The 18,125-nt window shown below is 39.5% G+C and overlaps 1 protein-coding gene across 3 annotated transcripts; it reads right to left on the bottom strand.

Moving 5' to 3' along the window:
- Nucleotides 1–3,441: 3,441 nt before the first annotated feature.
- Nucleotides 3,442–17,974, bottom strand: fxyd6 (FXYD domain containing ion transport regulator 6). Of its 3 annotated transcripts, none has more exons than XM_067594763.1 (8): nucleotides 17,752–17,974; nucleotides 7,768–7,821; nucleotides 7,348–7,371; nucleotides 6,337–6,372; nucleotides 6,124–6,198; nucleotides 5,865–5,901; nucleotides 5,703–5,752; nucleotides 3,442–4,775 (listed from the first exon to the last, which is right to left on the bottom strand). In XM_067594763.1, the coding sequence occupies exons 2-8, from the start codon at nucleotides 7,814–7,816 to the stop codon at nucleotides 4,738–4,740; spliced, it is 309 nt and encodes a 102-aa protein (XP_067450864.1). In that variant the 5' UTR covers nucleotides 7,817–7,821; nucleotides 17,752–17,974; the 3' UTR covers nucleotides 3,442–4,737. The 3 variants fall into 3 exon arrangements, with proteins under 3 accessions (XP_067450864.1, XP_067450865.1, XP_067450866.1); XM_067594764.1 differs by lacking the exon at nucleotides 17,752–17,974 and adding an exon at nucleotides 10,064–10,220; XM_067594765.1 differs by lacking the exon at nucleotides 17,752–17,974 and adding an exon at nucleotides 10,070–10,220.
- Nucleotides 17,975–18,125: the final 151 nt, after the last annotated feature.

Below are 18,125 nucleotides of genomic sequence, written 5' to 3'. Positions count from 1 at the left end.
CATTAGTTCCTCTCAAAATGCAGAAGTGCTTTATTTCAATAAAGCTGGTGACATAGATTACAACAGTGATGGAAGTTGAGCTACAAGCTTGGAGCCAGAGATACATTTCAGCCTGCTTAATATTTTTATCTTTGCAAATGCTTTTATCATTACTTTCAATATTCAGAGGCACTTTTGTTTGCATTCAGCCAGTCTTTCCAGCAACATACTGTATGGCAGAAGTTCAGCCACACTCGCAAACATCAGACAATCATCACACCTTAGCAGCTTTGCTTCTCGGTGTCTTTTTCTCTATTTTCACTCCCTTTTCACTCCTCTTTATTTTTCTTGTCAGCTGAATCACACATGACAGCCTGTACACACACCTAAACACACACAAACAGACACATACACAATGTAGCTGTTGAGTTACCTGCCAACAGAAAGAAGGAAAGGAACACAATGACTCCAGCGAAGACCAGACCTCCAACACGTAGTGTATGATAGTCTGCAAATTCACAAAGGACATTGTCACCACACTATCACTGTCATTCATGGCAGCTGCTACTGTAGCCCCCATCTATCATTCATTTTACCCTCAGTCTTTCTCTTTCTACTTCACTTTCCTTCATACATTTTCACCCTCTGCCCCTCTGATTTTCTCTCCTTCTGTCTTACCTGCCCACATTATTTACTGATATAACCTCTACCTGTGCTGAAGAAACTCTCTTTATCTTGTGCGTGCTCTCTACATTCTCTGTCTTTCTGAACACTTGCAGAGGTTTAATATTTAAACGCTCCCTTCCAAGCAGTTATAGTTGCATTCACTTACCATATACAAAGTCTGCGTCAAGGTCAATTTCTGCGCCTGGGAAGAGACGGAAACAGACAGAAGTGGAAATGTATTTCTACTGAGACATGACTGCTGTAAACTTGTTTGTTTGACTTTTTATTGAATGCATTTAATTAGACCCATTCATGAGTCAGACTTTATTGCAGAAATGTTGAAATAATATCCTACTGTGTACTGATTTAGACACTTATACTCTTATATTTATTGATTTATTAAGGGTTTTCATAATCAGGACCTTACTGACTGAAGATTCCATGTGGAAATTAAGAAAATAGGTCATAGTCAGTGGCAGTCCATTCCCTGAAGGTGTTTTTTACACACTCAGCACGCTATTTTGGGGGAGTTTGGGATGGGTTGGGAGTCAGATTTAGAACTACAAGTGCTCCTATAAATTGACACCAAAATATTGTAACTGTTGTTGTTTTGCTCCAGCTACAAGGGCACCTGTATCCATTGTCTTCAATTTTCTGGTGCAGTATAGTCTCCTCCTAGGTCACCCACATTATCAAACAGCTCCATAGTATATTGAACCCGCTACTGCTGGCAGTACAAATTTGGTGAACATGATTTGCTATGGCAGAAAGCTGAAAAATGTGGAGGTGAGCCTGCACTGCACAAATGCAGGACTCCCCTTGGTTTTTGGGTCACGGTCAAGCCATATGTTCACTTACGTTACTCTAAATAAGCAGTTAATAAGTCAACCCTGCATTACCCAGGTACATGATTTACACGTTGTTGTTAGTGGTTCTGACTCAGAACCAGAAAGTGAGAATTACATTGCCCTTGAAAATATTATGACATGCAAATTGTCATGTTACGGTAGCTCTTTCATACACTCCTGTATTTGGATGATCAGCAGTTCACCTGCTGCGTAACTTACCTTTAGGAGAAGACATGTTGCCTCGTCTGTTTGTGTGTTCAGTTGACAAAACTGGAGGGACATAATGCAAACAATGAACAAAAGGCCGGCGATAACAGCAGACGCCAGCTGGTGAGCCATACTTGTCTGCTGTTTTAAATAACTTAATCTGACATTCATTCATGAAACATCATGTTTTTGTAGCATAGGAATAACAGGTCTGGTGTCTGAAAATCATTGTTTGCGGGGTAAAAGATTTGTGTGGATTTGGTTTCACTGGTCTCCATTTTAATAAAGTCGGAGACCTGTAGAGGCTTGTTTGAATCAGCTTACCCAGTTTAGATGAGAGTTAGTTGAAAGACTCAGAAACTCTATATGTCCTGACAAATTGCCTCTCTGAGTCTTAATAGCAAAGTGATTGCCTTGATCTTCACTGAGAACTTTAAGAAGCTAATGATATTGATATTGATCCCCTTTCCCCCACCCTCCTCTCTCCATCCTTTACACACACACACACACATTCACAAGATTCTCATTTGATCTCCTGACCTGTAATCATTAACTTGTACAGATTAAGAGACTAAAAATTTCCCTTGCTTTTTCCATTTTGTTCAAGCATGCCACTGTGAGTTGTGGACTTCAGTGCTTTCATTCATTATACGTCTTTGCCTTTTCAATGCACCACTGAGCTTAAGGGCAAAGCAGACAGTTACTCATTAATATATTACAGCTCCAATATTCATTAACCTTGAACCTTGCACAATCTGATAGAGGTTATAGATGAAGCAAAGAGCTGTGGTTGACGCCGGCCTAATAATGCAGAATTGATAACCAATGATTTTGTCGAACACCCCTGAAGTGCAGTAATGCATCACTGCTATTAGATTTCTTCAATAGGGGGCAATTAACATAAACACTGACAACATTGTCTGTCCTCTAAACTCTCTTTTACATTGCATATTAATTGGACCATGTGTGCTTTTATTTTTTGCCTCATTAAATAGTGGAGCAAGGAAAACTTTTCATAGGAATAACTTCTCTTTTACACAGAAGGGCACTTTCTAGACATTAATTAAAAGAATTATTCATAACAAGCAACCCGTCTCTAACATCCCTCAGACTTTGTACCAACTTTTAAGTATCTCAGGGGTACACAACCAATTGATTTTTATGACCTGTATTTTCTATAAACATTGTTTTAGGAAAGCAAGTTGCTACTCACCTGAGCTGCTGAAGACCCTGTATCACCTCTGTCCAGGTGTGTGTGTGTGCGTGTTTGTGTGTGGCCCTATCTGCGTCAGGGGCAGGTACAAATCCTACCCCACAGATCCACCTCTAGCACACCCACACAAACCACTTCTCCACGCCTACAGCCATATATCAGTCCACTCAGTTACATATTTACAGTCTTATAAAGTTTGTACTCTGATGCCAATAAACAGTGGATCTGCCAACCTTTGGAATCATAGCAGAAAGAGCAGCATTATTATTGGCTCTGCTGATGAGGAACCCATTCCCTGACTTAGTTTTATAGCCCCAAGTAGCAGCGTATAACCTTGATTGACATTCATAGGAACTTTGAATGATTTCATTTGCTATTGGAGGGTTGCTTGTGAAATCTGATGTTCTTGGCTAACATATTTAAACATAAAGACCCTTCTAGAAAACTTTGCATGAGATACACACTAAAATATGGTATTCATTTAAATGAACACAAAAACACACGTTATTTTGAGTTTGTAGACATTAGTTTTCAGACATATTTTGTTTATTTATGCCAAAAGCACAACAGGTTGCTACACAACAAGGCCTCATGCGCAGAATGAACTTAGCATTTACTTCTACAGCAGTCTTATTTAAAACAAATACTCACACTTCAGATTGGTGAAAGCCTGACCTGACATGAGATTCACAACAAGGACTGTTCATCTGTTCTCTTGCTATGATTTGGCTTACATTAGGCTACTATTAATGTAGTCTGGCACATAAATATCAATTTTAGGTTTCACTTCTCTCAAACTCAGCACCCAAACTCTTCTCTCTTTATTAGAAATGTACTACATGTATGGTTCATTCAAAGCAACATGACATTAGAGAGACTAAGTGAGCAACTGGCTTCTTTAATAAATGAACAGGAAAGAGGAAAGACCAGGACTTCACAGTTTTGCTGCACTATAGTGAATGTCTATGGAAAAAACTAATTATAGTCTGCCAGAGACCAGTTAATCCCAGCGGAGCCAGTGACGGAGCGGTGGAATGGAGGTGTGGAGAAGAAGGCAGTGAGACAGCTGATGCAGGAGCTCCCTCCACTAAAGTTGTTAAAGTACTGCGGTGGAGGAGCTCATGCAGATACCTGCAAACCATCCGTGTGCTCAGTTAGAGAGCTGTGGCAGTTCAGATTGTCTTATATAAGGCTAATCACATTTACATGTAAAGAGACACACGCACACATGATGGTACAAACATTCATACATGTATTCACATTCATATATCCACATGTGCACGCAAACATCGCAACCATTCAGACATACAGTAGACCTAAATGAAGATTATTTAACTATATATATTATCTGTAACTATCTGTTCTTTTATATATATAATATGTATATGTGTTATAATCCAAATTGTGACAAACATTTTCAAGGACAACTGACAAAATTAACAACAAATAGACAAATCCTAAACCTAAAGGCCATATATAGTTATTAGTACAAAACAAAGTACAGCGGACCACACAACATTAAAAATTCTTTTAGGGCTTTAAAGACAATTTTGTGTTGAAGGTGCTACTTGCTAAAACAAAGAACTGTAGTGAGAGACTGTCACAGAAAGGCACAGGAACAGACAAGAGCACTGAGGGACTGGCACAACAGCACAACAGGCTAAAGGTTATGTACATATTACAACTCTAAACATATACCTCCCCACTTATACCCTGTCATATAACCAGTTATAATAATCATCCGCTGCTTCTCTGTTATAGTGGATCAATATCAAATAAAACTGATCCTCATTTCAGAAGGCAGTCTGGTCCAGTGGAGTTGCCTCAGTTCTCTGCTGGAGCCTCTTTGGCGGCCACTGCAGCTAAAAGAGGTCAAAGACAAGTGATTTAGTTGAAGCTCAAGTCCTGAGATTGTTGCTGACCATTTTCCAAATGATTTCAGGAGATTTATTTTCACCCTCTCAAGAAATTTATATGAGTACAGTTTTGAGTTTTTTCATTTAATGCTCCTCCACTGCATTTCAGAGGGCAATATTGTACATTTTACTCCACTACTGCCATTTAACAGCCACCGTTATTAATTACCTTGCAGATTTAAAATTTACTTGCAAAATATGTATTATCTTTTTTAAATGCTGCATTGTTATAGAATACATTTTCCAACAGCTGCACCTTAACCAACATTGAAATGCTGGCTACCACAATTTTACATTTTTTCTAACAAATATCTTTTTATTTAAATGTGTATTTTGCTGATAATACATTTTTTACTTTTATGTAAAAAAAAATGTAGCAGAGTTACAAGTTTACATGTAGTGGAGTATTTTTACACTGTGGTATTGTTACTGTTATGTAAGATCTGAATACATCCTCCATCACTGCCTTCACTGCATTATGAAGACCACATTATGAAAATCAACTTGCCAAGACTGCAGAGACTTGAAACTTAATTGAGATTGGTAATAGAACACTCTAAACATTTCAGCTTTATGTTGCTGGTGCATTCAAGGATGTCACAGCATCCTCGGACTGATTTGAAAGCACTGTATAAATGAATACAGTTGTCAATGTAATTGCTTCACCAACTTTTAAAACCTTGTTGGGGACTGTTAAAACATTTTTTTTGATCAGGCATCAGCCCTCCAGCCAGTTATATCAGATGATATAACCAGATATACCCCCTTTCCCCATGCTATGGGCACTCCCAAAGGGAAATTCAATTATGGATGTATGTCAGGGGTGAGCCAGAGGTGAGAGGGGCTGACAGAAAGTGAAAATATGCATCTTACCCTTAGAGACAATCAGGTTCTCCTCCTGTGCCTCCTCATCTCCGGGGGCCCTGAAGAGAGGATCCACAGGTTGTCATAGTAACCAAATCATGTAGTATGACCAAAAAAAAGCCTCAATACAAACCAACTTTTTTGCCCAATAAGAGGGGGACACTGACATACCTGGGCTTCTGGCTGAGACTGCAACGGCATCGCCGACCTGGAAACATTAGAAATCATTAGTTGTGTTGACTAGAAGTCTGTGTTATCAATATTAATAGTGGTTCACTGTTAACTGATAACAAAGATACTGAATACTGAGATACTAAATTGTTATTGATTATTTTTTAATTGATTGTAACACTTGATTCAATTTCATGCATGCACACATAATATAATAATGGACAAGAATACACACACACACACACAGAGGATAACTTACTGAGGATGAGAAGAATGCCCAGTGTGAACAGCACCACAGCTAATGCCAATCCACAAATCCTCAGGCTCTCATAGTCTTCAGAGCAATTTGTTGATGACAGAATGCCAGAGAGGAGACACAAGAGAAAGATGTTTTAGTTTCTGTGTGTGTAGACAGTGTCTCAACGATCTGACAATGCATTCTTTACAGAAAATGAGATTTTTCTAGACTTACCATAGACGAATGGATTTTCAACTTTCTCCTTGCCATCTATAAAAATATAATAGACAGTACACATATTAAACCACATGTTTCCATTTTATCTGTTCTGTTTAAAACATAATTAAAATCATTATGTGTGGAGTAGCAGCATGTATTGCTGCCTATATTTTTTGATATTTCCAATTGGGGGCCCCATAGTCAGAAATTGTTAAATTCTTTAAATAGTAGCATTGAGACACTAACCAAATCCGAGCAAAAAAACTCAGCCCAGTATACCTGGGAATTATGTCTACTTTGGACAAATTTGCACCTCATGGTTAAGGCTCATGCCAACATTCAGTGAAAATGTTGTCTGCCCGTTGTGTAGGAAAATAAGCGTGTGGAGGTTGGGGTAGTGGATGGACAGGTAGCATGTCAGACTTTCATGCAGGACCGGATTTTCATACCGTCACAGACCTTTACGTGACCTGTGTGCGCTTATCAACTGTAACCACAATATTTCCTCACCCATAACCACGTATGAATATTTAATATTTGGCTGTGTCATATCATGACACTCTTGCCATTTTATATTTTTATGTAACTTTTTGTGAATTTCCCTAACCTTCACCATACTGTAGTTTCCATGCATAGATATTGTAGAAGGTGAGAATTTGAAAAAAAAAATGTTGGCACTGGACATAATCCAGGGTTTTGCAGAATTATTATTTTTTCATTTATTATTTTATTAATTATTTCATTCATTATTGTTAGCTATCAGCATTTCATGCATTTTGTTTTGTAGTCATACAGACACAATATATTCTTTCTTCCCTACCCAACAACTGCTTTCACTCAGTACAAAGCCAATTTCGATCAAGTGTTGTTGGATCTGGTAATTCTTGGACTTAATCCATACATCTGTCACTGTTAACTGAAGTGAGGCAATCCATAAGCATCTGATCTGATCTGGAAACCAATACACAAATCTATTTGGCTGTTTTGACTGAAGTGGGACCCCAACCTTACATCAAGTGTACTCACCCTGTGCACTGGGATCTGCTACAGCTGAGACAGAGAAGAGGGGGCGTGATTCAGATCAGTCAGAAGAGAAAGGAAAAGAAGAGAGGTGAAACACAGGAAATCACCTATCTACGGTATCTGTTTCCCCCAACAAGTTCCATGTGTCACAAAAAAAAATCATGTATTTGTGGTGTGTGACTGTAGAAGCATGTGTTTATGTGTCTTACATTTAATCATACACCATAAACAGACCTCACACACTCCGTCAGCCAGTGTGAATCCCACACATAAAGCCCTCAAGAGGTAATTGATGTTTAGCTATGACCCCACACCCAGTGAGTGCCTTTTCATGTAACATCACTACCTGCCTCTACACTGCCTCCCCATGGGCAATCAGTGTGTGTGCATGCATGTGTGTTTTGCAAGTAGGGGGGCACTTACCAGCCACACACACCAGGAGTGAAGAGAGGAAGAGCAAAATAGTTTCCATGGCAACTGTTGACATAGAGTAATAAAGAGGGAGGGTGAGAGGGAATGAAAGAAAGACAGAAAAAAATACAGTGAGACAGGTCTGTTTTAATAAAGCTACACTACTCCTGCATATATACGTACACCCCTACAATTTAGGACGTAAACAATGTGTTTGACAATGAATACACACACCTACACAGTACATGTACACACACAGCATGAATACATAAGCATACATACAGTAAGTGTGTCACAATAGCACCAGTTCTATAAATCCCAGGAGTTTAACAATCGTAAAAGGCCTGAGGATTTAGTCTTTTTATCTTGCGTAATGATCCATGTTGAGAGCCTGCAAACATGTTCTCTTTTCCTGGCAGAGATTACTCCTTCCTCCCCATGGACATCACACAACCTTGGCCTATTTTCTTGTAGGCTACATGCACACACACCAATTGTGTCTCCTATGAAATACTCCACTAATTTGGATTGATACTAATACATTTTGGAGGAAACATAATGCTTTTCTTTTACAGAAATCAAACCAATGTATAGAGTATATGTTCCCAGCCAAAGCAAAATGTTAAATTTACATTAATTATTCTCCAACAATATCTGCTCCTATAGTGTGATTAAAGGGGACATATCATACTTTTTCTAGTTTTCTTTTATTAGACTGTTATGATGTTGGATATCCATGTTAAACATTGTCAAAGTTCCAAAACTTGAGCTTAATGTGTGTAGAAATGCTCCCTGCAAGTTAAAAGCCCAGGCTTCAACCTGCTCTGCACACTTTGTTTGCAATGTTTTTTTCTACCTTGCCGCTGCTAGTGTCCAAAAACAGCCGTCCGTTCCATAGCTTTGGTTGCTATGTTTGTTGCTAAGGTTTTTCCCTATGTTTTCCACTCTCATATTTCGGATTGACTTTTGTCTCATGTTGACAGTTCCACTATAAGTAGCCGAGACAAACTCTACTCAAACCTACCTCTGACTAAATTATTTAATTATATTATATTAATTTTAGTCAAAACATGGTCAAAAGTCTACACCATTTGTGCGGAACTTGAACAATTTTTACTGAAATACATCTGAATTTTCAAGCAAGATTAAACAAGCACAAACAATCACCTATGACATAGACAAAGCATAAAAAAGCAGAAGTTTAAAATGTTCCATGGAATGTGTTGTACGTGACAGTCAAAGAAAGGTCACTGATTTGTGCAAAGTCATAAAACATTAGCATGTAGCTGGTAAAAGTCCTGGTGGAAGACCACATATGGATGTAGGACTGTAAGAAGGTGGAGATGTATTGATTGATAAAAGCCAAGAGAGACAGGGTTCTTCTTTTTTTGTTTTCTTTTTTGGGGGCTTCCTTTTTTGGGTCATCACTTGAGGTCCTTTTGCCAGCTTGCCTTTTTTGCATCTTTAATTTTTTTACTCAAGTTTTAGTATTTTACTTTTTGCATTTTACATTACTCATTTTTGAAAAAAAAACAAATAAAATTGGATTGTATTTTTATACACTCCAACCAAAGTTCCTGACTTGTGCTCATCTCTGAGGTCTTCTAGTATCTCCTTCCAGGTAATAGGACGCCTCCCTGGGATATGGTTGACATGAGATTTAAATGTATTTAGATTACAAGTGTATAATGTAATTTGCTAAGGATAAACTTGCAATGTTTATTAATTAACAGAATTGTAAAGGTTAAGATATAATGATTGAGATCAACCTGCTGCACATGTAATAGAGGTATAATTTCAGTACAGTATCAGATTGAAAGGTTTATTATATTTGTGTAATTGGCTAAACTGTTGGGGCCAGGGCATCGAAGCCGCCCTATAAAACTAGGCGAGTACCCTCGACCATCAGATTGGGCCTCCTCCAGTGATGACCTGTTAGAAGGCCTTCTTGAAGTACTTTCAAACCTCCAACACCTATTTGCACCAATACAATTCATTGCGACCCAGCTGTCAGGCACTCCTGACTAAATAGGCCCATTTAGAGAGGTTCAGTGACAGCTGGTGATTATAGAGGCCAGGCTGAACTCTGGTTCCCTAAGCAAGGCTAAGATGGTCTCCCATGTAGATTTTGGGAACCTGTTCGATACCTAGGTCAGAGGTAGAGGACAGCCATCAGCCGGTGCCTTATCCACATCGGGAGTGGGTATTGGTTATCTGAAGGCAGAAACCCTTACACTCGAAGGCATACAGATGTATCTAAGATGTTGACATCTCAAGTAAAGAACAAGAAAAAGTTGTCAAATCCTACTATTACAGTTTGTTTCATGGTTTGTTGATGGCCGGAAGTCTGCCCTGACACAGCCTCCGTAAGCTAACCAATAGTGATGTGTCGGTCGTGAACTAGTTGGCTCTATAAGCCAGCTCCTTGAAATGAATGATGGGAGCCAGCTGAGAAGAAGAAGATGATCTTTTTGCCACACTGACTAAATGTTGTGTTGATGTGTATGTGCATGCAACCAATCAATGTGATCACAAACAGAGATCATACCATCAGGTTAAAAGCAGGCAGGTGTCAGAGTCTGCTCTCCCCCTCACCTGTTGCTGTGGGAATTGTCCAATCATTCAGTCTCACTCTCTGCTCTGCCACACCCCTCATTAGTTCAACCACTTTCACCTGGTGCTCCCACCTGCTCATCATCTCCAATCAAGTCAGTATATAAGCTGCCTCAGCCCACTCCCTCTTTGTCACATTGTCTATGCTAAGTTGTCTCACCTTCATCTCTGGACTGCCTTCCTGGTTCCTGATCGGCTCATCTCTGACCATTGCCCGTTGTCTCTGCCCCGGTAAACCCACCAGCCTTCTGTCCTTGAATCTGAGTTCTGCCTGCCTGTCCCCTGGTCTTTATCTGCTTGTGGTTGAGTCATTCCGATTCCTGCTCTGCCATCTTCTCTAGTTAAATCTGCTCTGCTGCCTGTTTACCTGCTGCTGAAGCAGCCCAGTCCACAATGCCCTATCTACTGCCTTCCAGCAGTGAGTACTCCCCACTCCACCACACACTGCTGCTTCCCCCGGAGTTCTGGACTAGAGACTACTCTTGTGCAGTGTTGCGTCTTTCCCTCTTCGTCACCGATCAAGCCTGCCTAAGAACTGTTGCCAGTGCTGTGGTTTGTCTGCCTTGGGAGTGGAAGTTCGGGATTCGATTCCCGGTGGAGCCATACTCATCAGAACTGTGTTTCTCTGACCGCTACTATTGTCTTGACATTGTGTGGAATAAAGACTAAAATATATACTGGTGTCATTTGTGATTCGTTACAGGCGGGGGGTTGACAGTCTACAGTTCTGAGGGACTCTAGCTGCCCTGTGTTTTCTCTTTGATTTACCCATTTCATTTAGAATTTTTTAACACTGGCCTGACACACCAGGTCAATCAGCTCGCCAGGTCGCCGGGAATTCTCCCAGTGCTCCTGATGGCCAGTCTGGGTCTGATATTAAGAGCCAAGCATGGTGAGACTTTTGTATGTTATGCCAGTAACCCTCAAGTGTGCAATTGTGAATCTGATCCAAATCTTACCCTATCATTATTCTAGTGACTATTTTGCAGATAAACCTAGTAACCCCTGCCCCCTAAAGAAAAGATGAGCTGTTCTTTTGACCGTCTCTTCGACAGGAATGGAGCCATAACATCTGGCTTTCTTCAAAGAACCGTAATTCCCATCACTACTAACCAAACAGAACAGAAAGAGACAGGAGCTAAAACTGCCTGTTTCAGACAGAGACTGAATTGAGGGGCTGTGTAAAGGGTCAGTATAAGATAAGGGGTGTTTTGTTTTGTTTAACTGTAAGTCATGCAAAGATATTCCAGCAGAGCCCCAGATTAAAAATATAGACCTGGAAATGTGCAAAATGTCCCTTTAAGGTTTATAGTTTTGTCAAATGAAAGCACTTGATAAATGACATGCACTTTGTACCAATTATGTCTGAAAATCCATTTTAAAGCAACACTCTATTTGACTTAAACTTTGCCATTCCTTCCTTTTACTTTTAATAGGTGGAATGAGTACATGTCTGGGTCTTCACATTTATAAAACTCCCACAAAGACAACTTTAAAAGGTCAGGTAATCTACTGCTTTCTCTTTCTGATATTTCAATAAAATAATGACCCAGGCACTTATGATTGTACAGATGCAGACCTGGTGGGAACAACTCATAAATCAATATCTATGAGTGGTCTAATTCCCTCATCAAACTCTCCAGTGCAAACAAAGTGTCAGGTAATGTATTATACATCAAGGATCAGGCACCATCAAAGAAACTAACTGCAGGAGAATTGAGAGAAGTGGTTCAATGGTATAGACAAATAGAGTTGGGTTTCAGCTTCTAATCAGTCTGGATGTATTTGGAAGGAGGAGGCTGTCTGGAGAGACAGGATTTAATGGTGATGTATTTGATGAAGCATGTCAAAGCTCCACACTGAAATAACATACAATAGTAACGTGCATGCTCTCTACACAAGTAATGAAATCCAAATGTATCACTCAGGCTTTATCTGTCTTGTTTTTAAGTTTGAGAGTACTACCTGTCTGCCTACATGCCTTAATCTGTCCATCCAGCTGACTCGCTTGCTGACTGACTGGGTCCATTTGTTTGTGTGTCCGTAACTGTATCAGCGGTACAGGACATAATGCACTTAAATGAACATAATGAGTCCATTATAGTCATTATAACATTCCTGCTCAGTTGCTATTTGTGCATTGGTGCTTATTTGATTTGTGAGCCCTAATACAGATCTGAGCAACACACTGTTAACTAGGACATTTCTGAAATAATTTGACACAAGATGACAACTGAAGAACAGAGGGCCCATAGCATCCATTATACTAAATGGCATCTCCACTTAAAAAGAAAATGAATGATGCTATGTACCCTTGGATTAAAAAACAAACATTTCATAGACTGTATTTTTCAAGAATAGTGCACTATAATGTATAATTTTAATGTATGTTTGTCTTGATGTATTTGAGTAAATGGATGTTTTCAATTAAAGGTCAGTCGGGCACAGATCTTTGACACTATTTGTTTTTCTACACTGACATTCTTTTGGGAGGCTGTTATACAGGATCATAAATTAAACAGCACAGTCATTGAGAGGTTACAGCTTTCTACTGCTAATAAATACCGGTAACAATAAGGACTTCTTGTCTCAAGGTTTGCAGTAGTCTTGTCCATAAGTACTAAAAGACTTAAGTCTAGACAGAAGAGAATTTCTTCTTCTAGGGAGGATTTTCATTTCAATTTGGACTATAAAGTCGAGATGGAAATGTTTGAAGTCTTTCCTCAAGGTCTTTTGATGTATGTGTTAAGGTACTTTTACAGTCTAGTTAAAGCCAAAAAAAGAGATGAATGATGAGCTATGACAAAATAATCTTTGTAGGCATGTCTGTCACAGCTACACATCTTGAATGAGATCTTTTTTCACATCAGAGGTGAGGATTGATGGCTGGCCCTGAACTGTACATCACTTACATTCAGTCCATGCACATTAATAGACACTGATCCGACTCAAGTGCAGCAGCATGCGGGCAAATAATTCAGATTAGGGCAGAGGTGTTGTTGTTGCAGCTGAAATATAAGCTTGTCTAGTTAGGTGATAAAGGTAATTAAATACCAGAGACACAATATTTTTCCTGCAGTCCAACGGCCTTTAATAAATTACTAAAGTGTATGCACACGGGCTCCCTGAGCTCTGCAGCTAGAGGAACACCTTGAACAGCTCACACAAACACTTTATACTTTCAGCCTCCACTCAACACAACCGTCAACACAAGCACCTTGTGAATAGTCATTCCTCTGTCTCTGTAGAAATATGTTTCCTGTAATATAATCAATGACATTTCCACCATTTATGGTGTTTTTCCTGTCTTGTACAACTTCCAGTTTTCGCATTTTGTTTCCCCTTTCTATCACTTCTTAGAATTGGGGTTGGCATTTGTCATGCAGTTCAGATAACACTCACTAAAAAAATTTTTTACGGTGATAAATGCTCAACTGTGGCTCAAATCTCACACCACTGAAGAGCTGTTTACCATGATGAGATACAGTTACATTGACCATGAGTTTTGTTGATGTTAACTGCCTTAACCCTGTTCTTTTTCCTTTTAACCCTCCTCCTCATCTTTCAATCATCACATGCTGACCAACTGGTGTGAAAACCTATATATATCTGAGAGGATATGGGATGAATAGAGAAAGGTGGTTGGAGAGATAAAAACACAATCTAACTCTACAGATGTGGACCACTGGGATAAGCCATCCATTGGCTGATACTCTCTCCCTCTTCCATCAATGTTTTCAATCAGAAACAACTACAAATAGTTGACTGACAGCCAGATGCTAATTAAAGAAAGCTATAAAAATGTGAAGTGTACAAGATGAAGGTAATTTGCCATATGCACTATATGGCACTGGCACTATATTTATCAAGGGTAATATGGAATAGCTCTCCTACACTGGCCATGGGGAGATACTGTAGGTCTGTCAAAGTGAGGCTAATGAAAGGGCAAAATGTTGGTGGGAAAGATGGAGGGTTAGTTGGTGGATGGAGGGAATGAGGGGGGTGTAATATACAAGGTCTGACGCCCTTGTGTCTCTTCACACTAGAGCACTTGTTAATGGCATAGATATGACAGCAAGTGTGCAGGGTTAAGTGGCCCATTGGACAACCTCCACTGATTCTGGAGGAACCAAACATAGTCTGAGTTTAAAGGCCGAGCAATTAGTCAGACTCTCAGTACTGGTTGGCCATTGGTTGGTGTGGTTGGCCACCACAGCACTTGTCACTCTTTTCAGGCACAAGGGGAAAAGACCTTTGTGTGGTACAAATCTCTATTTGAAAGAAGTTCTGCATTGATTATTGACAGTAATTGTTGCAGCTTTCTAGATAGAGCATGTTATCACAATTGCACCCCTGTGGTCTGGTTAGTGGTCCAAAACATGGATAATGAACAAAAGCTGATTGACTGGAGGTTGGCACATACTGTATGGACATCAACACCAAATATCCAGAAGACCAGAAGAACAATACTATGAACTTATTCTATTATCTGTAATAGAGCATTAGAAAGAATTGTATTGACAATAATATCTTGTGATACTTCAGTTTACAAAATCTAATTGACAAACTACCTTGATTTTATGTTATAGCCCAACCAATACTGGATTTTTGAAGCTAATGCTTATATCAATATTTGAGAGTTGGCTGATAAAGATGATTTCTTTACAATAAACACATGACCTAAACAATATTTTTTGTTAAGAATCCCTTAAATTTGTTTCTGTGTGTGTGTACGATGTGTACCAAGCTGGGAATTTTACAGTTGAAAAATAAAGTTGTCAGTTCTCTACTTGACACATTACAGTATGCAAAAAGACACTGTTTCTAAATGCCATTAAACATATCTTTTTTAATTATGTACTGCAATTTCTTGACATATACACCTATATGCCTGCCCAGTCAATTTATTGGTCTTGCTCTATTTTATATCTGATGAAACAAACTTTTCTGACTGATATTTTTGACCCCGACATAAATAATGAAATGATGAGATCACAGCTATGAAACTTTTGTTAGGTTGCAATATGAATCTCTGTTGATTGGAGCCTTTTTATCCATTAGTAGGTCAGTCACACGTTTGTCTCGTGAGAATCCTTTAAGGTGTTTGACAGCATGTCACTGCCCAATGTAATATATCAAGCAGCTATTCAGTGCCAGCCTTTCTCTCCATAGGTATGCTACATGGCACCTGAGCAGTTGCTGCTCTATTTTTCTTTAACCTCCCTTATCTCTGCTATTGTTGAGCTATATCAAGTTCCAGAGTCAGGCTCTGTTTTGTCTCAGAGGAGAGGGCAAGAAAAGGGCAGACAAGGAGAGTGTATCTGTTTGTGGCGGACAAGGAAATGGTAGGCAAGGAGGTCGTTTTCTGCAATTTGGGGACAAGGAAAGGGCAGGCAGGAAGACAGTGAGAATGAGAGACAAGCAGACAAGGACATCGTCTGGTAGGAGAGTACAGGCGAAGGGCATGCAGAGGAGACACTGTCTGAGCGGAGAGGACAAGGGAAGGGCAGTCTGTTGTATGATAGTGACATTTCCAGTATAAAATACACAGAGCATTAAAAGAAAGGTCAGGAAATGTGGTGAGGCAAATGTGACGAGAGAGAGGAAGAAACAGGAGAGCAATCAAAGAGACAACAATGAATCAAAGTAATGGGAGCAGTAAGACGATAAAATAGACAGTGCCCAAAAGTCACTGATACATGAAAAAAATAATGATCTATCCTTTGACATCATGTCATTCTGCAAATGTGCAAAAGCAGTACCAACTAATGGTACTGCTTGGACAGACAAGGTCATACATCAAAAACTATATTCAGTGCCTACTGTATGTGTTTTTACACAAGACCGCACCCCACCAACTGTTCTGTGTCCTGAGTGTGTATTTCAGGATCCTATTTGTGCACAACGACACAGATTAAATGGTGTTTTAAATTATATTGTATGATAGAGGTCATTCTCCCCGGTGTGCCTACATGTTTCATTGTCTGATCACTATCACTCTACGAGGCAGAACTTCATTCAGTGAGTGAAAATGTACCTAAATGGTACTATATGGATATTTGTGTGAATTTTGTGTTTTTCATTCTCCCCTTTTGTGGTTGTACATGTGTCTTACCAATGACCAAACAAGCTAAATACAAAAGTTCTGGTGCCAATTAAAAAGATAACTGTAAAATAGCTCACACAACAGTTCTTCATAACCCTTCATAAAAGAAAAAAAAAACAACCTGGCCCCCTATATCTGCCATCATAATGATGTTACATCGCCATGACAACAATGTGCGTCTTTCCATAGTGTCCAGTTATCTCCATGGTAACTGTCTCCAGCTGAAAATTCTGGCGCCGAACGAAAAATGGGTTAAGATGACGGACTCATAAAAAAAAACAAAAAACCACAAGGACAACTCGAGTCCACTCATTAACAGAGAGAAGGGGTGTGGCACGCAGCTTTAAAGTCAGAATTACTCGCTTGGAATTCAGGCGGTCTCCCAGACACGTCGTCACGCATCCATTTATAAACAAATACGTCAGCTTCGGGTGAAAACTGTCGATAATTCAGTGGCTTTTGTTACCTGTGTATGTTGCGCCCCGACAACAAAGATCGACACTCACTAACGCACTGACCAACCTCTCCATTATGATGTAAACGCACAGCATACATGGCACTGCTTTCAGGTATCACGCATTGCCAGCTCTCAACAACAGCCTCAGAATAAACAATTGGCACTATATAATTCAACACCCGATGTGTGACGTCTGCGCATTCATCCACTTTTGCGTCTCTCAACCTGTGGATCATCAGACGGAGCAGAAAAGCGAGCCATCACCCCTTTTGTGATTTTTTCCCCCCTCTCAGTGAAGGCAAATAAGCGTTTATAATAACAGCAGTGACATCATACACGACATTTGATGTTTGATTTTCAACTAACTGTGGCAGGGCTTATAATGACTAATCGTGTCAGACACAGTGAATTGGTCACGTTTCTCAAAGGCTGAAGATCCGTATTTGCATTTTTTTTTCCAGTGAAGGTTATAGTGATCAGTGCTGGTAGACACACCCTCATGGTATATTACACCAAACAAATAGCGTTGTTAATGCTATTTCTACTGGTTAGTAAGATGTAGCTAATATTAAAACTTTGAGTGATTCACTGACAATACTGCGAATTAAATGATTTATTTACACTGGACTGATGACAGAATCAGAAAAAACAACCAAAAATAAATTATGAGAAAATCCAAGTCTTCCTATCCATCTTTTATGCTCAGTAAGACCTAAAATTGACTCTCATTTTCTGGCATAATAATAATAATAATAATAATAATGATAATGATAATGATAATAATATCTGATACACACAAAAATGCTGCTTATCAACTTACCTCTTGTTCCTCCAGCTGACCGTTGGCCAACAAACTGTTATCCACCCACAAAAAAAATCAATCAGCTTGTCTCACAAGGCTTTTGTTCCAAATATTCTCATCTGTCAATATGTGCACTGCTCACATCTATTTGTCCTGGAAAAAAAAAGAGATGTGATGGATAACAATGTGGCTCCTGGAGTGACTGCCTTATTCAGTGCGATGAACCCTATCTCTGTCTCTCTCTCCCTCTCTCTCCCTCTCTCTCTTTCACACACACACACACACACACGCACGCCCATCATTGACCCTCCAGCGTTATGTGTGCCAGCCTCATGTGTGATTGACACCTTGTGAAGGTCTTGTGGTCAGGCTTCATCATATGTTTAATTCAC

This window comes from Thunnus thynnus, chromosome 7 (assembly GCF_963924715.1).
Source record: "Thunnus thynnus chromosome 7, fThuThy2.1, whole genome shotgun sequence".
NCBI lineage: Eukaryota > Metazoa > Chordata > Actinopteri > Scombriformes > Scombridae > Thunnus > Thunnus thynnus.
Note: the sequence above shows the minus strand (reverse complement) of the source record. Positions and strands in the feature narration are given on the sequence as shown.

Coding starts and splice junctions, on each gene's coding strand:
- fxyd6 (XM_067594763.1), bottom strand. CDS start 7,816: ATGGAAACTATTTTGCTCTTCCTCTCTTCACTCCTGGTGTGTGTGGCT. Junction 7,372..7,767: donor ACTCCTGGTGTGTGTGGCTG/GTAAGTGCCCCC, acceptor TCTCTGTCTCAG/CTGTAGCAGATCCCAGTGCA. Junction 4,776..5,702: donor GAACCTGATTGTCTCTAAGG/GTAAGATGCATA, acceptor GACCTCTTTTAG/CTGCAGTGGCCGCCAAAGAG.